The sequence below is a fragment of the Chrysochloris asiatica genome, unplaced genomic scaffold, assembly GCF_000296735.1.
Source record: "Chrysochloris asiatica unplaced genomic scaffold, ChrAsi1.0 scaffold00007, whole genome shotgun sequence".
NCBI classification, from domain to species: domain Eukaryota; kingdom Metazoa; phylum Chordata; class Mammalia; order Afrosoricida; family Chrysochloridae; genus Chrysochloris; species Chrysochloris asiatica.
In genome coordinates this window covers 27,162,121-27,187,840 of record NW_006408525.1, presented here as the reverse complement: position 1 = coordinate 27,187,840, position 25,720 = coordinate 27,162,121, and the positions used below count along the sequence as shown (strand labels likewise).

At 47.1% G+C, this 25,720-nt stretch overlaps 2 protein-coding genes across 2 annotated transcripts; both read left to right on the top strand.

The window, feature by feature from the left end:
- The first annotated feature begins 2,999 nt into the window (after positions 1–2,999).
- Positions 3,000–6,561, top strand: KRT35 (keratin 35). Its single transcript, XM_006832627.1, has 7 exons — positions 3,000–3,446; positions 4,288–4,370; positions 4,585–4,741; positions 4,861–5,022; positions 5,277–5,402; positions 5,914–6,134; positions 6,414–6,561. The coding sequence occupies exons 1-7, from the start codon at positions 3,000–3,002 to the stop codon at positions 6,559–6,561; spliced, it is 1,344 nt and encodes a 447-aa protein (XP_006832690.1).
- A 5,894-nt stretch (positions 6,562–12,455) lies between these two features.
- KRT32 (keratin 32) lies at positions 12,456–17,535 on the top strand. The gene is made up of 7 exons (XM_006832628.1): positions 12,456–12,938; positions 13,561–13,643; positions 13,802–13,958; positions 15,556–15,717; positions 15,803–15,928; positions 16,665–16,885; positions 17,430–17,535. The coding sequence occupies exons 1-7, from the start codon at positions 12,456–12,458 to the stop codon at positions 17,533–17,535; spliced, it is 1,338 nt and encodes a 445-aa protein (XP_006832691.1).
- Positions 17,536–25,720: the final 8,185 nt, after the last annotated feature.

Here is a 25,720-nt window from a genome sequence, read left to right as displayed (position 1 = left end):
TTCCTGGTGACCTCCTGGACCCTGATGAGATTCCTCAGGTCCCTGATGACATGGGAACGACATCATCTTCTACTTGGGAGGTATGAAACCCTCTAGGAAAATAGGTGTCTCCATGGAAACCAGAGCACTTGCATGATCTGCCCAAGGGGCCTCTCTAAAGCTCTGACTCATCAGAGGAACCTGGCCCTGGAGAGAGTCCTGGGGAGGTGGGAGCCCCTGCTACAGCCTAGACTAGATTTCTGGGCAGCCTGGTGGGTGGGATGTGGCTTGGCACCAGATTTAACTCAATTTAAAGAAAGTCAAATAGATGCACTGTTTCTTGCATTCCTTATTTAGGCCAATCACACACGCATGTAGGACTCTTAGTGTGGTGCTGTAGGATAAGCACTTGACTGCTAACCACAAGGTAGCTGTTAAAACCTATTAGCCGCTCCTCAGAAACCCTAAACAGGGTTGCTATGAGTCAGAACTGATTCAACGGCATTTAGCAGCAACTCCCCCCCCACGTATGTAAATGGCTATAATGGTGCCCCCCTACTCCCCCGCACATAGAAAGGTTGCCACTATCACCACTGGAACAGGAATGAGACCTGGGCCTGTGGCGGCTCTGACCCGGATCTGTGGGGGGTGTTAAGTGAGGTCTGCCTGGTAGGCACCTGCTGGGGTTCTTCTCATATGTCATTCCTTTACAGTCCCCCCCCCCCCCAAGGTCTAGACTTGGGAAGGACGTGAGGGAATTTCAAGGGGTACTTGAAATGACCATAATCTTGTTCTGGGTGGTACATATTCATCAGACTGCACCCCCAAAATAGGATGGGGCTTTCCAGACCTTTGCTGTCTGCTCTGGACCCTGTGGCACATGTCCAGGGGACTATGGCTTGGCAGGGCCAGGGCAGAGCCTGTATCCACATGGGTGGGCGATGCAAACACTCAGGGAGGCTCTCCAGGCTCTCTGCTCAGCTGTGCCGTTTCCAGGGCGGAGAGACTGAGGCAGCCATTGCAACCCTGGGATTGTACTGGACCAGTGCCTGTGGGTGTGGGAAGGGCATGGTGGTTCATGGAAGCTCTCTAACTGAGGGCCCCAAACACCCGTTCCTGGCCTGTGCTCAGAGCCTGTCCACAAGCCCCATCGCGAGTCTCAGTACAAGAAGACTCCACTCATGTGGGGCCCGGCAATCCTAAGACCTGCCTCCAGTGAGTATTTACCCTGAGCAGGTGCTGGCCTAGATGCTTCAAGTTCATGTATTCCCATCAGCAGCCATAGAAGGAACTACCATTATTCTCTTCCTAATTAACAAAGGAGGATACAGAGAAGTTATGTTACATAGTTGGCAAGTAGTGAGTGTGGGCTTTAAACCCAATGAGTTCACACTCAGCCACTGGGCTGTGTTACTTCTTCTGAGACTTTGGAGAGTCTGGAGCCTTGTCTGTGGAGCCCAGCCAAACTCTCTCCTTCCTGTTATCCATAGAGCCAGGTCACGTCCAGCAGACAGGAGTGGGATTCTGGAGGAGTGGAGGAGGCAGAGTGGAGATGTAGTGGGGAGGGCAAGGCCAGATTTGGGTTGGCATCTTGGCTCTGGAACTCACATGCTGGTGACACTTAGGCAAGCTCCTAATCCTCTCTGAGTTTTGATTCTCTCAGATTCAAGAGGGGAATAATATACTGAGTCTCACAGGACAATTTGCAGGATGAGCTTGGTGTGTGGTATACTGTTGGTGCTCAGCTCATGGTTGTTCTCCTGGTGAATGATAGAAGAGTAAGCCAAACCACAGGGAAGCTACAAAGGCAGCCCACTGGGTTCCACCTGGTGTGGCCCTGTCTCCAGCTTCACATTCCCCGCCCCGTCCTCTGTTTAGATCTGTAACACCATCTCTCCCTTGTTTGGTAACTGAACTTTCTGGAAACATAACTCATCTTTGTCAAGCTTTCTGGTTTCACTTAACTCCGGTGTTATTGTTGTTAGGTGCCATTGAGTAGGTTCGAATTCATAGAGACCCTGTATAAGGCTTCTGAAGAGCAGCTGGTGAGTTTGAACCACTGACCTTCTGGTTCAAACTGACCTTGCGGTCTGGTGCTTTATACCACAGTGCCACACCAGTGTTTTATCTTGTTAAAAATAACAACAGGAATTGCATAAGATAAAACTCTTGAAGGTCAGGTTCTTTGTACTGCCTTTTGAGGCCAGTGAATCAAGGCTAACCTCTCTCCACACCATCTAAAGGTGACCAGAAGGGTCTGGAAGACAGGTGCCCCTAGACAAAGCTGTAGGTGTCACCACAGGTCGGTGACCCACTAATAAACATCTCGTTTTTTTTGACTGGCATTGAGGCACCAGAACAACTTCCCTAGCAAGGAAGGGAGTGGACATGTGTCCACTGAGGCTCTGCCATCTCTAGTGTGACCAACTGTCTCATTTTGCCCAGGATCGAGGACTCCCTTGTGCCACAGGACTTTCAGCACTAAAACCAGGTAGGAATTCAAGAGGCTTCTGTGTCCTGTCTCCTTGGGCACGAGGCCCCTGTTTTCCTACAATAACCAGGCTTGCTTTTCCATCTCCCAGGAGCCAACCTAAAGGCCTCATCAATTCCTTTGGGCCCATAAAAGGAAACAAAACCGGAGAAAGTCAAGACTGTTGCTGGGCTCCCACGCCTGCTTAACGAGGAGGCTGAGGTTTGGGTCCTAATGACAGGCCCTTTGAAGAACTGATGGAGACTTGGTTTTCCCGGCACCATGGGGTGGTGGAGATGAGTCTCCATGTAGTCGCCAATCCAACGGGGCTCCTTTTTTATGGGGCCAGGAAATGTTCAGGGGAGGCTAAAGAACAGGTTAATGAGGGGTTCTGATAGAAAGTGGTATTAACTTTAATGAGGAGAGAGGACTTTGTAAAAGCCAACGCCCACTGAAGCCCAGATATAAACCCTGGCCGAGGAGTTGCTTCTCCGAATCGGGGGCTTCCTCATCTCAGGTCTTTCACGTGTGCTTGGGCTGCTGTGAGGCCATGGCTTCCAAATGTCTCAAGGCCAGTTTCTCTTCGAGGTCTCTCAAGGGCCTGGGAGGGGCTGGTGGGGGCTCCGGCAGCTCCAGCAAGCTCCCGAGCCTCTCCCGCGGGGTCCAGGGTTTCTCTGCGTGTTCAGCGGGGTTGACCAGAAGCAGCTGCAGGGCTGCTAGCTGCCTCCCAGCACTCTGCCTACCCGCTGGAGGCTTTGCCACCAGCTACAGTGTGGGTGGGGGCTGGTTCGGGGAAGGCATCCTCAATGGCAACGAGAAGGAGACCATGCAGTTCCTGAATGACCGCCTGGCCAATTACCTGGAGAAGGTGCGCCAGCTGGAGCAGGAGAATGCAGAGCTGGAGGGCCGCATCCGTGAGTGGTGTGAGCAACAGGTTCCCTACATGTGCCCTGACTACCAGTCTTACTTCCGGACCATTGAGGAACTTCAGAAGAAGGTAAGAAATCCGCAGTGGCGTTGGCTGTCTGAGAGACTGGGGATCATTTGTGATGGCAGCCCTGTCGCCATAGAGCATGTTGGAGGTCACAGAGCACATTCGCTTCTGTGGTCTCCTGTGTTCTTCCCAATAATCCAATGAGGGAGGTATCATTAGCCTGTTTTACAGATGGGAACACTGAGGCTTATGCTGGTTATGTGACTTACTCCAGGCAATTTAGTTGGCAGTTGGTGGAGCCAGATTTTGAACATAGGGTTTATACACTAACTGGCTGTGTGACCTTTGGTATCATACACAGCACGCTTCTCTGACTGACCCTTAATTCTCTCACTCTCATCTTTTAAAGGTGAGGGGATTGGATTTGATGTGTTACATACAACTCATGTTTCTCATAGCTACTCCAGGCCAGAAAGGTATCCTGCTTGCCTGTCAGAAAAGTCTCCTTCTGGCCGGGTCCATATTCACTGAAAGTCATAGCTGGGTCCTGAGAGGTCTCATTTATGATCAGAGGAATGCACAGTACTCTGATGGACTCTGGCCCAGGCCTCCCATTAGGCCAGGAGACAGAAAGTAGTCTTGTTCCTCTGTGTTTAGCTTTTCCTGCAGCATTTCCATCCCTCCATCTCTCTGACCTCTGATTATTGTGTTGGAAAAGACCTTTGAACTTTGCTAGTGTGATCCCTTTCTCATTTGACTTGAAAACACCCAGGGGGCCTCACTCAGCTGCAAGAGTCTGGGGATGGGTGACTCCCTCCCCCAGAGATAGCCCAGACTAATTCTGGGCAATTCTGACCAGCAGAATGTGCCCTCTTTCACTGAACTCCCTTCTTTATTTTCTCAGAACCTGTGCACCAAGGCTGAGAATGCCAGACTGGTTGTGCAGATTGACAATGCCAAGCTGGCTGCAGATGACTTCAGGACCAAGTGAGTTGTCCAAGGGACAGGGACTGACACCCTCCCTCTTGTTTGTCCCTTGGTCAGGAATTGATAGAACTGGATATTGGTGATGGCCAGGCTCAGAGTTTTGGCTGCACCGAGTCACTGACGTAGGACTCACAGTACCGACGTGTCTAGGGTGGGAGCTGACTTACATACAAAAAAGAAATGTAGTGTCAGCTACCTTGCTCTGTGACTGCAGGTATGAGACGGAGCTGTCCATGCGGCAGCTGGTGGAGGCCGACATCAATGGTCTACGCAGGATCCTGGACGACCTGACCTTGTGCAAGTCTGACCTGGAGGCCCAGGTGGAGTCTCTGAAGGAGGAGCTATTGTGTCTGAAGAAGAACCATGAGGAGGTGAGCATGGGGAACTGTTGAGTATTGGGGAGGAGGTAGGCATGGAGAGCACATGGGTAAGGAAGAGGAGGTGAGCAGGGCAGGCAGAGAAGTTGGCACTGACCATGGTCTTACCATAGGAAGTGAACTCGCTGCGCTGCCAACTTGGTGACCGGCTCAACGTCGAGGTAGACGCTGCCCCACCTGTTGACTTGAACCGTGTCTTGGATGAAATGAGATGCCAATATGAGACCCTGGTGGAGAATAACCGTCGGGATGCTGAAGACTGGTTCAACACCCAGGTGGGTACCTAGAACCAATCAGAGCAGCAGGGACACATGACAGGAAATACAGACATAACCCTGGAGCTCTGAGTCAATAAGCCTGAGTATGAATCCCAGCTCAGCTTTGATGTTCCTATGTGACCTTGAGCAGGTAGCTGTCCTCTAAACATCAATGTCCCCAAGTGTGAAATGACTTGTGATTCTAAGTGACCTCTGCAGACCTCTGGACCTGGGTTCCCAGTGTTCCTGACCAGGTCTTATGTGTGTTACAGACAGAGGAGCTGAACAAGCAGGTGGTGTCCAGCTCGGAGCAGCTGCAGTCCTGCCAGGCAGAGATCATCGAGCTGAGACGCACGGTCAATGGCCTGGAGATCGAGCTGCAGGCCCAGCACAGCTTGGTGAGTTCTGAGACTGGAACAGGGCTGTTGTGGGACTAAGCCAACAGCACGGGAGTCCCCAGCTTCCATGGTGTGGCCACACAGGCGGACTCCAGGGTTCATTTTTCTTGAGCATCCGGACATCTCTGTGCAAAGGAGATGGAATGAGGGCCCAGCTCTGAGGGGCAGATACCCCAGTGATAAAAGACAGGAGACCCATAGTACCCAGCACATCATGGCAGCAGCTCTGGCAGTTGTGTAAGCAGATATACCTTCTGAGTCACTCAGAGAAGAGATGTTTTTAATAGCGGGGATGCTCTTTAGGAGGCTACGGGGGCTTATTGGCTCATCTCAAATGAGATGTCAGATGGGGAACGAAGGTGGCTCCTCCTAGCTCACAGTGATTCTCTGAGCTCCTGTTCTTGGATTCTGAGGTTTCACCAAGATCCAGGTAGATTAAATGCATCATTGTTGCTCCTTCTTAGACCTTTATCTAACCTTCTGTCTCTCTATATAATCTCTCCCCTCACAGAGAGATGCTTTGGAATCCACCCTGGCTGAAACCGAGGCCCGCTACAGCTCCCAGCTGGCCCAGATGCAGTACATGATCACTAATGTGGAGGCCCAGCTCGCTGAGATCCGGGCTGACCTGGAGCGGCAGAACCAGGAGTACCAGGTGCTGCTGGATGTCCGGGCCCGGCTGGAGTGCGAGATCAACACATACAGAGGCCTGCTGGAGAGCGAGGACAGCAAGTAGGTATCACTGGGAATGCAATCCACAAGGTTCCAGGGAGACAGCTTGGCACCTGGGAGAAGCCCTACATTAGGGGTAAGGAATCCTGGGTGTTGGATTTGATCTTATTTAAAATTGACTGTGTGACCCTAGCCACTGCCTTTTCTTCTTTGGTAAAATTAGAGGGCAGGATTGGGTGGTTTTCAAATGTCTTCCAGTTTGTACTTTCTGGACTTTGCTCTGAGTTCTTGAAACAGCAAGGGGAGAACACAGTGGTCTGACCGTTTTCTTTCTCCTAGGCTCCCCTGTAACCCGTGTGCTCCCGACTACTCGCCCTCCAAGTCCTGTCTTCCTTGTCTTCCGGCAGCCTCCTGTGGTCCGGGCACCACCCGAATGAATTGCAGCCCCCGCCCCATTTGTGTGCCCTGTCCGGGGGGCCGGTTCTGAGAGTGACTGACTCGGAAGGTCAGGGCCATTGTTTCCAGGACTTGGGTCTGGTGTCTATTGACCCTTAATCCTCAAAGTCCAATTCCCTTCTCTAGGCAGAAACCAAGGCCTAGCCCTGAGAGGGCTCACTGCAAATACACCTTCAAATTTCACAAAACCATACAAATACTAAGCCTGGCTGCCCCTGAAGGCCTCAATCCCTTATCATTTCAATGGGTGCTGGGTCTCTGTTCTCAGTCTGCCTCTGGATCAGGCTTTCCTTTTGGGTGTTGTTCTAGTGGGTTCTGAAATACAATAGAAGACTTCCGTTGGTAGAACAATAAAATACATTTGCTCTGGCTCTTGATTCCTTATTTGCCCTATTCTGGCATTGTTGGCTTCTGTCTCTCTCTGCTGGGTTCAGAGGGATGACTCTTGGGTAGATGGATGGAGGATGTTTGACCAAGTATGACCCTGGGGATGATAGGGTCACTAAGCCCCTGTTTGGGTGGTGGGAGGATAGAGGTCTATAGTGAGGTTTCCCCAGTAACTGTAGCTTTTGCTTGGTTTTCCTGATGAAAATTTTTCTTTAAGGGTCCAACATGGTGTCAGGTGTTGTCAAACCTGTCCTCCTGTTCCTCTTATACATATTCATGGTGATGCAGACTAGGATGAATAAAATGGAAAGCAGTATGAGTTGGGCATTTTAGGATATATTAGCCTCATGTTCTTATAAAAGTAGCAATATGGTGTCCCACGGCTAAGGTACTTTAAAACAAAGGTTTGTTTATGTCAACTGTGGCCCTTTCTTGAAGTCCTTCCAGTTCAGCAAATCTCCTTACTAGTCCTCATCTTGTCACAGCAGGAGACGGGACAATGAGTCTGCCAACGTGACTTCTCCCATAGCTAGAGATTCTGAGGATCATACCTGTTCTTACGTTCTCTTGGCATCTGTGGAGACACACAGTGCCTTTGGGTTCCAAAGCATTTCCACATGGATGTGGGAGCTCCCAGCATCTTTGTCATTGGGTCCAGAATGTTCTCCCCTAACAGGCCAGGCAAATAACTAGTTCCATCAATCTCACATGTAAAATGGATAAGAGTGAAGGTAAAACTTTCTAAGATAGAAAGGAAGGCAAGTTATCCCCAGATGGATAATATTCCTCATAAGATGCCTGGAACGATTGCTAAGGACCACCAAAGATGTTGAGAGAGCAGAAGCAGATTGGTGAGAGATACTGACCAAGGCAGGCTTGAAATCTGTTTTTTTCTGGTTCAACCCCTTGCTAAGAATTTTCATTTGCACCCAAGATACGCTAAATCAAGATCCCCAGGTGATACCTTGTTCGAAACCCTGCTTGATACCTGCCCTACCGCCTTCAGGTGGGTGCCCAGTATAGTTCATTCTGATTCAATATTAGATTCCTCCTTTCTAATGCCTTATAGGCCTTGGATCTTTGTTTTTTCTCAGCCCTCTTGCTCTTGACATCCCATAAAACCTCAGAGTTAGCCTTTTTGGGACACCTTGTGTGGTTTGCTGAGGCTCCATCACCCAAGGGTAGGGTGACTTTAACATCTTTCAATTCATTCAACAAACCCTTACCAAGTACCTCCCTTGTGCCAGCAAGTGTGTTGCTACCAAGGACTGGATTGCTCGAGGGAGGCTTTGGGATGGGGCAGAAAGGCTGTCCACTTATGACCTCATTTTCCCTTTCTAAGGATGTCCACTTATGACATTTCTAGTGTAGTGGTTACAAGTTGGGCTGCTAACCTCAAGGTCAGTAGTTTGAAAGTATCAGCTGCTCCACGGGACTCTAATAAACATTTACAGCCTCGGAAACCCTATACAGGTTTGCTATGAGTCGAAACCGACTCCACGGCAAACCACCACCATCACTACCACCTCAGTGGTAAGAAGAGGTCAGGTAAAGGAGGCTATGATGTTAGTGCAATGAGCATAGGTTTTGAAGTCTGAGTGATGTGTGTTCAAATCCTTGTCTCACCACATACTGCCTGTGGGCACTTGAGCAAGTCCTAGACCCTTTTGAATTTCAGTAAATTGGAGAATGTGACATTTAAGACCTTAATGTTTTGTTAAATGTATGCTGGGCATTTGAAAACTGGCCTATATTGTCGACTCGCTATTCTAGCGTTGCCTGGATCGCTCTGAAGGTAGACATCATTGCCAGTCCTTAGTTTCATCTCTGAGGTTTCCTTCCAAGCAATAACGCCCAGGGTAAACCAGGCCCCCGGAAGTGGATATACAGTTATGTGACTAAGTGCTTGGCTACTTACTGAATTGTTGGCAGTTTGAGTTCATTCAGAGGTGCCTCGGAAGCTTGAGGTTTTTAATCATCAAAGGTGTTCTACTTCTGAAAAGTGAGCCATTAAAAACTCTATGGACCACAGTTCTATTCTGACACACATGGGCTTGCCATGCGTAGGAATCAACTTGATAGCAATTGGTTTGGTTTGTTGGTTTTGATTTTCTCTCTAATTCTGACACTGACGAAGGTCAGTGGGGAAGACTCAAGTCAGCAGCACATGTATGTGGGGCATGTGAACTAGAGTCAGTTCTGTTTTATATAAAAACACATCCTTCATTTTTATGGCCTACTTTGTGGCCTTTTCCAAACCCATGATGGTAAAGCCTTCCAAGATGGACCCAATCAGGTCAGGTATAGCCTTGCCTTTAATTATTGTTTACTTCGTTTGCTAGTGCTTTTTAATGATCATACTGTTACCATTCAGAGAACTTCAACCTTGACTGCACATTGGAATGACCTGAAGAACTTTAAAAAAATGCTGATGCCTGGGTCTTACCTTTAGAAATTTTGATTTAATTGGTCTGGGTCCTGGTGTGGTTTTCTAGGATAAGTGCTGGACTGTTCACCATCAGGTTGGCAGTTCAAACTCACCAGTTGCTCTGAGGGAGAAAGATTTCTGCTCCCATAAAGAATTATAACCTTGCTCTGTCGACTTGATGACTACTTTTATTTTTTTGCACATGAGCTGGAGTCAGGATCTTCTAAAGTTCTTAAGGTGCTTTTTTTTTTTTTTTTTTTAATGTTTTATTGTGAATTTTGTGATAGTTTACATGGGAGAACATTAGTTTTACATTCATCTTATCATATATCGTTTCATTGCCATGGTTACAATCCCCTCCATGCATCATCAACCAACCAAAGGGTATACCCAACAAGCCCCCCACCCCCCACCCCAGTGGTCATCAGCACACAGCCCCTCTCCCTCTCTGATCTAAAGTCCCCAGTTGCTCCATCTCTCCAAGTCATTGTCTCTGCCTCCATCTCTGATGTCACTGCTTCTCTGGGTAGTGTGGGGACCACTTTTTTGAGAACCACTCTAAACTCCCTTTACAATAATAGCTCTTTAAGGAGGTTTTTTTTTTTAGGAATAAATGGATAAATGAATGCTAAGTACCAATCACAGTGTTGTTGTTGCTGTTGGTAAGTGCCATTGAGTTGGTTCCAATTCATAGTGACCTTGTATAGGGTTTCCAAGGAGCCGCTTGATGGGTTTGAACTGCTGACTCATGGTTAGCAGTCCAGTGCTTATCCTACAGCACCATACTAGAACTGCACCATGCACAGTTCTTGAGACTTAGAGATATTTAATAAATACTGGTTTTGATATTCGAAGTATATTCTGATAAGTATTACCAATCTCGCAACTCTTGTGTGCTATGGGTTTGGAACCGTTTACAAGCATGCCATAGCTTTAAGATGTTTGTCTTCCTATTTGATTTTGGGTTGCTAGAAATGTTTGAAACAAGGAGTCACCAGGCTCGTCCTTCCAGCCAATGCCAATATGTTCTTTAAGTAGTTAATCCCAACAAAATGACAGAAATTTGTGGTTGTTGCAAGAAACGTGAATTGAGAGATTATTTAATATTACCCTTTCAATTTATAAGAACAGAATGAAGTCCACAGAGGCAAAGGTTAGATAGTAAATTATTGTTGTTGTTGTATGCTGCTGAGTTGATTCTGACTCACAACAACCCTGTAGGATGGAGTAGAACTGCCCCCATAAAGAGTCCTAGGCTGTAATTTTCATGGGAGCAGATTGACAGGCCTCTTCTCCCATGATGCCCATGGTGGCTTTGAAACACCGACTTTTGGGTTAGCAGCCAAGTGCCACTAGGGCTCCTTGCATAGCAAATTAGAGGTTTGCTAGGAAAACAGTGTTTCCATCTTGACTTTCCTTAATCAGGGAATAGTGAAGGGTGAACATTTCTTCTTTCCACCCTTTTACCAACACTTCTGGGAATATGTGACAATAAGACAAAGACTTATACCCAATATTATATTCAGAAGATTGTTAGTGTCTTGTATTGTCAAGTCACCTCTGCCTCATGACTACCATGTGTGCTGCAGAGTGGAACTGCCCCATAGGGTTCTCTTGGCTGCTGTAATCTTTAATGGAAACGCATTGTCAGGGTGTTCTACTGCAGTGCCACTGCATGGGTTCCTACTGCCAAGCTCTGTTACCAGCTGAGTGCCAACCGTTTGCACCACACAGGATCTTGTATTAAGATTACGGAATTGATGCCTATATTACACACACACACACACACACACACACACACACACACATTAAATATGAAGTATGTAAGCCCACAACTATTGTAGCCTGGACTGAGAATCGCTGACCTAGCATGTTGCTTTCCTAAGGGAATGGCCAAAGTTTGTATAATTGGAGGTACCTGCTCTTGGTCTCCTGGTTTAGCACAGCCCAGTGTTGAAAATGTGGCTTCTCAAGGGAGCTGATTCACCTTACTTGTAGTCTCTGAGGTCCTGAAGTGAGCACTCACTCTCAGTCAGCTCTGAAAGTAAAAGTAGTCCTTGTTCCAGCTTGTTTAATCCCAGCCAACAAGAATTGAAGACCTGGCAACTATGTGCGAGGTGCAGCAACATGTGCAGGGAAGAAGCCCGAGGTGGTTAGGATAGAGCATCTGTGTTATGGAAAGGGTCACGATGCTGACATGCTTTTCCAGGAGTGGGGTCCTCACCTCTTCCTTTCTCAGTGGGTCCCTGAGGCTTAGGTTTTCTGTCTTGACTGGAGTTCATTCTCTCCTCTCTGAGATTGCTTTATGCCCTTTAGCAGGAAGATGCTGCACATTAGGATGCTTCAGATGTGCTTTTCCACCTCTCTAGAGATGGAACCATGGTGGCACATGGTGAGTTAAGCACTGAATTGCTGAGCAAAAGTTTGGCATTCAAACCCACCAGTTGCTCCATGGAAGGCAGATGAGTCAGTCTGCACCCATAAAGCTTACAACCCTGGAAGCCCTATGGAGCAGTTCTACTCTGCCCTCTATGAGTCAGAATGGACTCAGTGACAATGGATTGGGGATGGACACCATCTCTCCTATCGCCCTGGATTTATATTATTCAGTATCGGTGTAACTTTTGCCACCTACACATTTCCTCATTAAAGGAGCCAGGCCTCTTCCCACATGGAATGCGCTCATTAAAAGGAGCAGTCGGTGCCCTACAGAACATTGGCCTGTCTCAGAGCTAGAACAGCTGGGGGCACGGTGGGCTATGCCACTGAGGTTGGCTATCAGTCCCGCCCTAGTAATGAGAGCCCAGGCCTGGAGTTGGTCCTTTGAAGATGTGTCCCGAAGCTCTCCCCTGGAGATCAATGACAGGACTCCAGAGTCCTGCTTTAGCCAAATGACAAGCTTGGCCACTTTTATGAGGAAACAAACTCCTTATAGGATACCAAATTACCAATTAATTAGCAGTTTCCTCTGAGGATAAATGTAAACATCAACACCACTCCATGACGACTTTCTAGAGTGAACCCCCTCACTGCAAGGGTATAAAAAGGCTGGGGCATGATGGGGTCTGTAGACACTGGAGAGCCAGCTGAGGAGAAGGGGGCCTCCCAACATGACGTCCAACTGCTGTGTCACTAATAGTTCACCGGCCTCCATCAAGGGCTGCCCCCGACCCTCCTCAGTTTGCTCCAGCAGTATGAGTTGCCGGCCTGAGCTATGTCTGGGTTATGTCTGCCAGCCCATCGCATGCATGCCTTCTGCCTGCATGCCAACCACGTACCGGCCATCCAGCTGTCTCTCCAAGACCTACCTGTCTAGCTCTTGTCGGCTTAGCAGCTGCCGACCAAACAGTGGCATCTCCAGCTCCATGGGTACCTGTGGTTGGTATTGTGAAGGTGCCTTCAATGGTAATGAGAAGGAGACCATGCAGTTCCTGAACGACCGCCTAGCCAACTACCTGGAGAAGGTGCGCCAGCTGGAGCGGGAAAATGCAGAGCTGGAGGGCAAGATCCAAGAGACCTGTCAGTCTCAGGTGCCCACCTTGTGTCCAGACTACCAATCCTACTTCCGAACCATCGAGGAACTCCAGCAGAAGGTAAGGGAAAGCAGGTGAACCGATTCATTAGAAAGACATCCATACTAGACGGCATTCCCGATTTTAATCTCATTAGTTTATTAAGTTGTGTTCAGGAAAAAGAGACCTCCCTAGGGCATAGGATTGATCTCATAATTTCAGTGCTCATCCAGAGTACCTCATACATAGAATTAAGCATTGACTCATTGGGTGACTGAGAGGTCCCTTCCCTTCCCCAGTTCTCAGTTTCCTCATCTGTAAAACGGGGATAATAATGGTCCTTACTCAACGGGTGTGTCAATGAAACAGTGCAAGTGGGACAGCACCTGGCATGGGGTGAGTTTTCAGTAAAGATTAGCACTTGTCAAGTACACTTCTAATTGTCATGTGAATGACATCAGACTTAACAAGATTCCTTCTCTTCAATATTGCTCACTGCCTCCAAAATGGGGCATTGGATTTATTAGGACCCAGAATTCACAAAAAGTAAATCTGAAGGCCTACTAGAACTAGCAGTTCACTGAATACCCTCCAGAGTTCCAGGAAAGGCTTCTGCAAGATAGTTGTGGGGCAGGGCTCTACTCATGCTACTGTCTTCTTACTTGGGTTCCTTTTCCTCTTTCTAACTGGACTTGGCCCATAGGTTCTGTGCACCAAGGCAGAGAATGCCAGGATGGTTGTGCACATTGATAATGCCAAGCTGGCTGCGGACGACTTCAGGACAAAGTAAGTTTGACCAGAGGGTGCCCTCTCTCTCTCCACACACATGGGGCAGCTTTCTAGTAGTTTCACAGAGCACTGGTAAAGCACGGGCAGTTCAAGGCCTTCCCTAAGATGCTGTATTTGGCTCTATGTCCTCAGTTCCTGACACTGTCCTTGTACAGGTACGAGACAGAGCTGTCCATACGGCAGCTGGTGGAGGCCGACATCAACGGCCTACGCAGGATCCTGGATGAACTGACCCTGTGCAAGGCCGACCTGGAGATGCAGGTGGAGTCTCTGAAGGAGGAGCTGCTGTGTCTGAAGAAGAACCACGAGGAGGTGAGCCCTGCAGTCAAGCTGCAGCCCTTGGGAAGCAGAGTGGGAAGAATGGGGGTGGGGGTGGGTGGATTGGAGTTGGATCGGTGTACTTGAAAATTTGAGGTCTGACATGTATCATTTCTGTGACTTGCCCAAACATCTGTCAAACCCAAACACTATCATATGTGACTGTGGTGAGAATTAAATGAGGTTAAGGAGCTCTGGTAGCGTAGTGGTTACGAATCGGGCTGCGAACCTTAAGGTCAGCGGTTCGAAACTACCAGCTGCTCCACGGGAGAAAGATGAGGCTTTCTACTCCCGTAAGGATTTACACCCTCGGAAACCCTGTACAGGGTCGCTATGGGTCGGAACCGACTCGATGGCACTTAACAACAACAACAACAACAACAGGGTTATAAAACACCTGTCATTTGGTAGTGGTTGTTGTTAAGTACCTTGGAGTCAGTCCTGACTCAGTGACCCTGTGTAAGGCTTCCAAGGAGCAGCTGGTGAGTTTGAACCACCGACCCTGTGTTTTAAACCACTGACCTTGTGGTCCAGTGCTTTAGCCCACAGCGCCATGCCATCCTTTCCCTTCTGCATTTCCCGGATGAGTGTGACTGATAAAGGGTTTGCTGACTGCATTTGTGATTCTCTTGAGGGAGAGTGGTGTGTACGCTAGGGTCAGAGGTTGTATTCTGGAACTCAAATGGAATGGCCTGTCCACTTCTGCCAGGCTAAGTCACTGGGGGTGAGCACCCTCATCCCTTTTAGGGAGACTTGAACTACAGTCATTTTTTTCTTTCCATCCCTATCCTCTTCCCCCGCCCCCTCTCTTCTGTTTGTGTATTATATACTTCAGCTGAAAACAACTGGCAAGCCCTTTACTTCCTGATTCTTCTTTGGAGCGAAAGCTCTCTTTCCTGGATGTCTGTGTGCTGCCAACCTTCCCTGAACCATGGTGCTGCTTTTTCTCCTTCCCGGAGTTGACTCTACACTCAACCTTTTGACTTGGGATTTGAATGAACAAGTGCCTCTGAATCCTGGCTGACTTTCCATAGCTTAAGTGTAGAGTAATAATCAGTCACCATGTTCTCACTGAGCACCCAGAAGGGCATGAGCCTGACTTATCCTACTTAAATGAGAGAACTGGGAACCATACCAAGAAGGCACTAATGAAGCATTATCACATACTCTTCAGGCTCAGTGACAACTTTCTCTCTTTGGCAGCCAAGCTTGGGGAGGTGCCCACTCTGACTTGGGCCTTGAACTAAGTAAAGTCAAGTCCCCACTGTCCTCCTTTCCCAGATGGACACAGGTTGGGAGAGTGGGCCATGACTACCAGGGCACGAGCTTTCCTTTTTAGCTCAAATGGGTCAAACAAGCACACTGATGTTGCTCTTAGCTTCTGCCAAAGCAATAGGAATTGCTTCTATTGGAAGCCACCTTCCAACTGGGAGACCATTAAGACTCTGTGGAGACTCATCTGGAGTCATGGAAGGTTTCCTTTAACATTGAGATTCTCTAACTTTTCCTCTTCCATTGTTATGCCCCCTCCTGAGAGGTAAACTGGGACTGTGTGACTTTCATGATTGCTTGGGCTTTTGTACATTTTCAGGAAGTCAGTGCCCTTCGATGTCAGCTTGGGGACCGCCTTAACATTGAGGTGGATGCTGTGCCCCCAGTGGACCTGAACAAGATGCTGGAAGAGATGCGATGTCAGTATGAGACTGTGGTGGAGACCAACCGCAGGGATGTGGAAGAATGGTTCAACACACAGGTGGGCCTCTTGCAGATGGGCTGGTCTTCCAGTGTCCCTGAAAAGACACCCCTAACTTCTCTTGTCCACTCCCACCCCATCACAGATGGAGGAGCTTAACCAGCAGGTGGCCACGAGCTCTGAGCAGCTTCAGAGCTACCAGTCGGATATCATTGATTTGAGGCGGACGGTCAACACACTGGAGATTGAGATGCAGGCTCAGCATAGCCTGGTGAGTGATACTGGGGGGTGCCCTTCTCCTCCCACTCTAGATGCAGGTGGTGCTCAACGTAGGTGCAGGCACCTGTGAAGAAGGTGGCATGGGCCAGGTTTCATCCACCATGAATGCTCACTGAGATGTCATTTCCTGGAGCGAGTTTTCTACCAAGATCCAGCTCAGAGATAAAAAGGGGCATGTTTCCAAGCTGACCTGGATCAGGGGGGACAATATGGGCACTGACAAACACAGTTCTCCAAGAGGGCTTGTTTTCTGCTTAGCCTGACCTTCTAAACCTGGGTTTCTTGACCTCACCTACAGAGGTTCATAAAAATTCTGATGCCTAGGTTTCTTTCTAGAACAATTGAATCTCTGGAGGTGGGCTTGGTCCTGGGTATTTTTATAAAAGCTTCCAGGTGACTCTAAGGCACACCCAAGGTTGAGAACCATTGTTCTAAACGATGCTTTGGAGCAGGCATATTTCATGAACCTTAGATCCAAAACCTGAGCCAGATCTAGGTTGTGAAAGGAATAAGGGACTTGCTATATGATTTGGGGGTAAGCCCTGGCTCAACCGACTGTTTAACTTTGAACAAATCACCGCACCTTTCTGGGCTTCAGTTTCCATAGTCACTTAGGTAGAGAGAAGTCATTTCCAACTTCAAAGAAAGACTTGGCTCATCTAGATCCTTTCAGAATCAGGCCATGGAAAATAGCTCTGCTCCTCAGAGGAGGTATTCCTTTGCTGTAGAGGGACTCCCTGGAAAACACGCTGACGGAGACGGAGGCGCGCTACAGCTCTCAGCTGGCCCAGATGCAGTGCATGATCACCAACGTGGAGGCCCAGTTGGCTGACATCCGCTGTGACCTGGAGCGTCAGAACCAGGAGTACAAAGTGCTGCTGGATGTCAAGGCACGGCTGGAGTGTGAGATCAACACGTACCGAGGCCTGCTGGAGAGCGAGGACTGCAAGTACGTAGATCTAGCTGAGGCAGTCCTGAAAGATACGTGTGAGGGTGGGCATATACTTATTAAAGAGCCTACTGTATGCCTCACACAGTGTGAGGGTGAGACACAGACATGGCTGCTGCCCTCTTGAAGCCCACTGCTTAGGAGGGGAGACAGACCAGAAGAGACTAATCAGAAATTAATACTCTGGCATGAGGTAAATGGGAAACAGAAATCAGGGGAGGTTTCATGGAGGATTTGACAGTTGAGTTGAACTCTGAGTTGGGAGGGAGGAGTGTTCTAGAAGTAAGAAACAGGGCACAAGTCCTGTTATCTGAATAGTATGATCCATGGAGGAACGGAAAGAGGGTCAGAGTGATTGAAACTCAGAGAACAACAGAGTCACTACGAGGTGAGTCTGGGGCCAGAGGTGGCAGTGGAATCGTGTAGAACTATGCAGGCTGTATTAAGAATCTGCTATGGGTCAGGATTGACTTGGTGACAATAAACTTATTGTGAAGTTGGGCTTCTCTACTAATCCTGCCTCAAACGTGGCTTCCTTCAACAGGTTACCCTGTCACCCATGCTCCACTCCTTCCTGCCCACCCTGTGCCCCCCGCACAGTCTGTGTGCCCCGCACTGTCTGTGGACCTGGTCCTCAAGGCCGATACTGAAGTCCCGGAGCTGGGCAGCATGATACCTCCTCACGCTGAACCTGACCACAGTTACGCGGCCATTCCCCACCAACAAGGAAGACTGTGAGCAGGAACCAGGAAGTGGACATCTGTAAGGTCCTCTGCTACTGCAGCAGGTGCATTAGCCCCCCATCTGCCTGAACCTGCCTAGCTTGTATTCCCTAGGGTGAACCGTTCTCTCTGGTGATGTTTCTTGGTGTCTGTGCTGCCTCATAGAGCATGTGTTCTAAGTAAATTGGTAAATAAAGCCTCATTCAGTGGCCCTGCAAACACGGCTCTCTCTGTTTTGTCACTTCTGTTGCTGTATCCACAAGCCAGTTCTGCTCAGGCGGAGTCAAGAGGAATGTGATTGAATTCTAGATTTATTTTTATGTTTCTTCTGCTTCTGTAGGCTTGAGACACTTTCACTAAAAAGGTCCTCATGCCATAAACCAGTTAAAAGCAGGATATTGGTCCAGAGCCACGTAATAAAAGAATAAAGGGAGAAGGGGGATAATTATGCCAGAAATCTAGGCCAAACGATTGCAATTGAGAATAAAACCCATCTTTAAACCTCATTATAGCTGGTACAATGGGATCATTCATTCACTCAGAAGCTCTTCACCGACCAGGTGCCAGTTTCTGTATTTGTTGTTAGTTGCCATCGAGTCTGTTCTGTGTCTTGGCAACCTGATGTATCACAGAAGACAACGCTGTCCAATCCTGGGCCATCTGCACCATTGTTGGTAGGCTTCCCTCATTTTCCTGACCCACTGCTTTGCCAAACATGAGATTCATAGGCCTGTTCTGTCCAGCATGAGATTCTTCTAGCAATTGGTCTTTCTTGATGACATGCCCAAAGTTAGTGAGCTGAAGCCTTGCCATCCTTACTTCTAGTGAACACTCTGGTTGTATTTCTTCTAAGACTGATTGCTTCATTTTCTGGCAGCCCATCATACATTCAATATTCTTTACCAACACCACAATTCGAATGCATCAATTCTGCTTCTGTCTTCCTTTTTCATTGTCTAGCTTTTACATGCATATAAGACAATAAAAAAGATTATGATTTGGGTCAGGCCCACCTTAGTCATCAAAGTGACATCTTTGCTTAAAACTTTAAGGAAGTCTTTTGTAGCAGATATGCCCAATGTAGATCCTGTTAATAATACTCTTTGCAATATCAATGTTAATCTTTGCAATAATCTATGTAAAAGGTATCTTATTTTCTCTATTTAATAAATGAGGAAACTGAGACCTGGGGAGGCTTAGAAACTTGCCAAGATCACACAGCTACCAATGGTAGAGTCAGGATTCAAATCCAGGCCTTCAGGCTCCAGAGATATTTAACCAAATTATATTCCAAGTCCTTTTGCAAACTACAGCTGGGTGCGGGGGAATACCAGAAAATGCAAGTAGTCCTTACTCTCCTTGTTGTTGTTGTTGTTGTTAAGTGCTGTCGAGTCAGTTCTGACCCATAGCGTACTCTCCTTAGATGCTTAAAATCAGAGAAGAAGTTAAAAATCAGTTCTTTCCTCAATAAGGGGGAATAAAGTTATATGAAAACTTGAAGCACTTACTGATGGAGATCAAAGACTACAGCTTTCAGTATGAACTACACCTCAACATAAAGAAAATGCAAATTCTCACAAATGGACAAATAAGCAACATCATGATAAAAGGAGAAAGTATTTAAATTGTCAAAGATTTAATTTTACTTGGATCCACAACCAATGCTCATGGAACTATCAGTCAAGAAATCAAACGACTTATTGCATTGGTTAAATCTTCTGCAAAAACCTCTGTCAAGTGTTAAAATGCTAAGATGTCACTTTGAGGACTAAGGTGCACCTGACCCAAGTCATTTCAATTGCCTCAAATGCATGCAAAAGCTGGACAATGAATAAGGAAGACCAGAAAAGAATTGATGCACTTGGATTATGAAGAAATGCTGAAAGAATTGGTGAAGAACGCTGGTAGTCCCAGAAGAACCAATAAATCTGTCTTGGGAGAAGTATAGACAGAAAGTCACTTAAAGAAGTGAGGATAATAAGACTATCTCACATACTGTGGACAGGGTATCAGGAGAGACCAGTCTCTGGGAAAGGACAGCATGCTTGTCAAATAGAAGGTCAGCTACAAAGAAGCCAACCTCTGTGAGATGCGTTGGCACAGTGGCTGTAACAATGGACTCCAACCATAGCAATGATTCTAAGGATGGTGTCTCCTGTTGGACATAGAGTCACACAATTGACTTGGCAGTATCTAACAACAACAACAACAACAATGACAGTAATTACCATTTATGTGCACTTATAATGCACAAGGTGTATCATTGAGTGTGCTATATAAATTAACATGTAATTCTCACAACCACTTTGTATGGTAGGCAGCATCATGTCTGATGTGGCAGAGACTTGGCAACTGAGACACAGCGAATGGCTAAGTTAGCTGTCTAAGATTACAAGCCCGGACACAAATTTGAACCCAGGTCTAGGTGTTATTTTTGTTATGTGCCGTGAAGTTGGTTCCGACTCATAGCGATCCTGTACAGAGTTTCTGAGGCTGTAAATCTTTATGGGAGCAGAAAGCCTCATCTTTCTCCCGCTAAAGATGAGCCTAGTATGTCTAGTATTATAATATATCTAGGGGAGTCTAGTATTATTTAAACTACTCTGCGATCCTGCCAAATTCCTAACTAGCAATAAATTACACACCTTAACAAAGATTGGGAGAAACTATTTGCTTGGGAGGATCAAAAGAGCTTCATGTTTAAGGTGGCATTTGAGATGGGCCTCGAAAGTTGGATAGGATGCCAATGGAGGCAAAGCCTATCTGTGAGGGAGGGAGAAGTTTGTGGGGTGAAGCAGAAATTATGAGTAGGAGGCCTTGTATGGTCCTTTTGGCTGGAGCAATTGGCTCTTGTGAGAGATTGGTAGGAAATAAAGGATCAGACTGTGGGGGGCCTCAGGTATCACACTGAAGGGCTTGACTCCATCCTGAAGGTGGTGGGAGGGTTGCCGGAACATTTGAGCCCAAGAATGACCTGACCAGAGTGGTATTTTCAGAAGTTTAGCTAAGGAGTATAAAATGAGATGGCTGTGAGCCAGGAAGAAAGCTGGTGAATAATCTGTGGGAGAAGTTAGTGGCAGGCTAAAGTAAAGCGAAGACAATGAGGATAGAAAAATGAAAGATCGCTTTGAGAGACAGGGTGAAGGACCTGATCCGACCTGGTAACTGACAGGACATGGTGGTAAAGAGGTGAGAGACAAGAACAGGAATCTTGAACACCTTTCTGAACCTCACCTTCCAAACACATAGTTCTCCCTTAATGAGATGAAGTGATGTTTCTATTAAGTACCTGCCCGCTGGCTTTGCCAAGGAATGATGAAAAATGGATCAGATCCTGAAGATGCCTTGGGGCTCTGCAGACACGATCCCACATGTCTACTTGGCAGACAAGGTCATTACCCTGACAGAAGAAGGCACACATACACTCTGCTCAGAAAACTGTGGTTTACAGCAAATTGTGTGTGTTAGAATGTCAATGGGCTGGAATGCCAAAGGAGAGGGGTTTCTGGCTGATTGGATTTTCTAATAACTGAGTGTCAACCAGCAGTTCTTGAACTGAACAGACTGAACAGAACCGAATCTTTGACCTAAAATCAGAGACCTGATCTGTCCAGTAAGGTAGCCACTAACTACATGTGGCTTTAAAATTTTCAATTGAATAAAATGAAATGAAATTGAAAATGTTAGCTCCTCATTTGCACTAGCCGCATTTCAAATGTTCCAGAACGATAAGTGGCTGGCGGTACCACACTAGACACCATTGTTATTGTTGTTAAGTGTGTTGAATTGGTTCCAACTCATGGTGACCCTGTATATGGTTTCCCAGGAGCGACTGGTGAGTTTGAACTGCTGACCTTGTGATTCAAACAGACCTTGCGGTCCAGCACTTTATCTCACAGCATCACACCTGCCGGGGTCTGACCTCGACATAGTTGTGTTGTTCACGAGTGTTTGGTTCACGAGGAGGGGAGATCCAGCGGCGATAGAGATAGCAAAAGAGACACAGAGACGCAAAGAGAGAGACAAAGAGACACTCCGAAACCAGAGTGAATGCTGGACTGACATCAGGCAGATTCTGCATTGCAAACATCTCAGCCATGAAGGCCGTAATATCCTGCATAGTAAGCATCTTAGCTAAACAGGCAGTATGGTTGCAAAGCTGGACTGTGCCCCTTGCATGCTGTAACGCACGCCTTGCCAGTCGTAATGCACCTGGATTCGGTCTGCGCCTTCCTTTTATTTAGGGGAGGTACTTTACACAAAGTTAGGAGGGGCTAAGACAAGGTACAGCTGTCAATCTTATTTTCCCAGACATTCAGGCAACTTTACATCATACTTTGCAGGTTCGAATCTCATGACCGCAACTTGGTTTCTCAAGCTTAATTAACATACCTTTTAGCACCTAGCCTCAAATGGAGGGAGGAAAGGGAGGATTGGGAGGATTCCCATTGTGTCGGCTGCCCAGCCCAGGTTCTTCACGAAAAGAGGCGCCTGGGTGAATAGACAGCACCTGGAAACACTTTAGGGAGGACATTCCTATTGTCCTTGGAACAGACCAGGGAGCCACCCAATTTACCTTGAATGAATTCTCTGAGGGAAGAACTTTGCCTGTTTAGAATTTTACAGTCTTGACTTTTAGGAAAATATTACATTTATCTGTGTATATCAAGGGCTTCATGTCTGCAATTAATAAAACATAACTGGATATTAAAATTAAAAATAATTTGTTATTAACTGCCAGGTGGCTAGATCTGTTACACTCGGGCCTATAGGGCCTCGAACCTCTGACCAGGCCCTTCACGGTCTGCAACACACACCAAAAGCTTATTGGCCAATGCTGCCCTGGACTGTCAGAACTAGAGGACGAGGCTTACAGATGATTTGGCCCAGGACTCCCCCGATGCCGCCCCACTTTATGGAGTAGGAGTCTAAGGCACAGGGAAATGGAAAGAGTTGCTCATAGTCACATAACAAGAGATGCAGTTGAAGCCAGGCGTTCTGACTCTAAGTCCAGTGGATCTCTCTGAGTTCTTTATGCTTTCTCCAAGTGCTTAAGGTTTATGATTATTTCAGGCTAATAAACATTCTCTCCTTTCCCCCTCTTCTATTTACCTTAGTGATATTTTCTTTGGGATGCTGAAACTGTTTCCTAGGTTGTTGTTGTTGTTGTTGTTGTTGTTGTTATGTGCCGTGGAGTCGGTTCTGACTCATAGAAACCCTAGACAGGGTTTCCGAGGCTGTAAATCTTTATGGGAGCAGAAAACCTCCTTTTTCTCCCATGGAACAGCTGGTAGTTTCGAACTGCTGACCTTGAGGTTAACAGCCCAATTTGTAACCACTATGCTACCAGAGCTCCTTTTTCTAGGGATATAGCTCCCCTTTAAACAAAAATACCTAGCAGCTAACAAACTCAGACTCCTTGTCCTACGTGCAACTGGCCCAGCTAAGAGCCCAGATCCTCAGGCTGAGCACAGCTGAAGGGGGACACTGGAGCAGTCACACAGGAGGGGCCCTGGCCTGTGGAGCAGGCTGCTCTTTCCCCAGCAATACAATTCTGTTCCTGCTTTCACACCTGTGACTTGCTTAGACATGTCAGACCACCCAAATGCTTGTTAAGGCGTTTTATATGAAACCAAGCCCCACTCCTTCTGACCAGGAGTGCTGTCCCCTCCCTTCTGGAAATGGACAGCCACTATTCTCCGAGTTTAGACAGTACTTCTGAGCTACAGGTGTCTGGGCTATAGCCTCTCTTATTAGATGGGCAAAGAAGCCACAGGAGTAGAGTTTAGAAGATAATAATGCCCTGCTCGCACCAGGATTTCCTGGGGTCCTGACCTGTGTGCTCCACACATGGAATTCTCAGAAGGACCCGTCTTCTATCAAAGCTTGTTGTCGTTTTTAAGTGCTGTCAAGTTGGTTGGACTGATAGCGACCTTGTATAGGGTTTCCGAGGAGCACCGGAAACACCTACGTTGTGGTTCGCAGTCCAGAGCTTATCCTACAGCGCCACGTCAGGACTCCTCTATCAAAGCATTTGGCTGTAATTATCTCCTGTTTATAGGGAAACATAGGCAGGGTCACAGTAATGTAATAAAACCTCTGGTGTGTTTGATATTTGGGGGAAACTCCCACAGGCAGCAGGGACCCTCCCAACGTGGGGTCTGGGAAACAAAGGGCCAGCATTTCAAAGAAACCACTTTCCCCAAGACCATAAAAAAAAAATCTGGGCCTCGGACCTGCCAATCATGGCTCTAGTGCAAGACCTTGGCCTACTTTACCTTTTGTACTGAATGAATTGTGCTGAATGAATCTTTCTCTCTTCATTATCGGGAAGCCTCTTTATAATACCATCAAAAAACGGTGTGCCACTTCCAGGCCACAACCGGGAAATCAATAATAATTAAGCAATTCTCCTTTTGTGTTTTGCAACTCTGAATACAAGAATACAACGATCTCAATTTTGCTAAACTGAGAGTTCCTCAGACCATTTCATGTCTATCTTTTTGAACACTGGCCATGATAGGTTTCTTTCCTAATAGTCATCTCCTTTAGACATAAATAGGTGGTGGGTGGTGGTGAGCTGTGGAGTCGGTTCTGACTCATAGCGACCCTGTACAGGGTTTCCGAGGCTGTAAATCTTTACGGGAGCAGAACACCTCATCTTTCTCCCACAGAACAGCTGGTAATTTCAAGGGTTCTTCAAAAATTTAATGGAAAAGTGGAATTAAAAGATTAATTAAAAGAATTAATTCTTCCACAAACTTTTCAAAGTCCCTTTATAGTTAAATAAACATATACTTGGGCTTCTTAGAGTACTGGGAAAGGCTAGTAGTGGCTTTTGTTTTAGGGAGCCCGTTACTAATATGAGTCAAATCCAATGACTGCCTGTTTTGGTAAGTGCAATGGGACTTCAAAAAGTTCATGAAAAACCAGAATTGAAAGGTAATAGAACATAGCCCTCCTCACTTGTTTGTGCATTGGCTATCTCTGCTTTGGTGCTAAAGTGACAGAGGTGCATACTGTGATAAAGACCATTGTTGTTAAATGCCACCGAGTTGGTTCTGACTCACAGTGACCCTGAGGAGCAGCTGGTGATTTTTAAATTGCTGACCTTGCAGTTCAAACCAACTTTGTGGTCTAGTGAGTATCCTACAGTGCCATACCAGACAGAGACCATACGGTCCTCCAAACTGGAAATATTCACTACTAACTCTTCATAGAATGGGATTGTGGTGGTTTTGTAGGATGAGCACTGGACTGCAAATCACAATGTCAGCAGTTTGAGCCCCTCAGCCACTCTGAGTGTGTCCTGGATTACAATGTACAATGTAACTCCTACTTAGGTTGTATTCCTGTCTTTGATGAGGTTGTTGTTGTTGTTGTTAGTGCCCTCAGGTCAATTTGACTCATAATGACCCTCTATAGGAGTTTCCAAGGAGTGACTGCAGGAGTTGAACCACCGACCTTGGGACTAGCAACCCAGTGCTTATCCTACAGCACCACACCAGGACTCCAGTAGTAGGCTCAACTGAAATCCAAAACCAAACCCACTCCCATCAAGTTGATTCCAACTCACAGTGACCCTTTCCAGAGTTTCTAAGATTGTAAATCTCTACAGGAGCACATAGCCTCATCTTTCTCCCATGAAGCAGCTGGTGGATTTGAACCACTGACTTTACAGTTAGCATTCCAGTACTTATTCTGCAGTGCCACCAGGACTCCTTGTTACTGTGTCTCCTAAGTAGGGTTCTACTCAGGAGACTGAACTACAGCTCTATTTAGGAGACTGAATCAATGACCCACTACTGGACTGCTCTGATGGCAGTAGAAATGAGGATTCATGGGGGCAAGTTTGTGTGATGTAGCAGCTAGCAGTCCAGTGTTTATGCTATAGCGCCACACCAGGACCCCAGTTAGTAGTCTGTTATTGTCATTGTTAGGTGCCATTGAGTCAGCACCGACCCATAGCGACCTTATGCACAGCAGAATGAAACACTACCTGGGCCAACTTCACTACTGTTGCCATGCTTGAGTCCATCGATGCTGCCACTTGGCCAATCCATCTCGTTGGGAATCTTCCTCTTGTTCGCTGACCCTGCACCTTACCAAACAT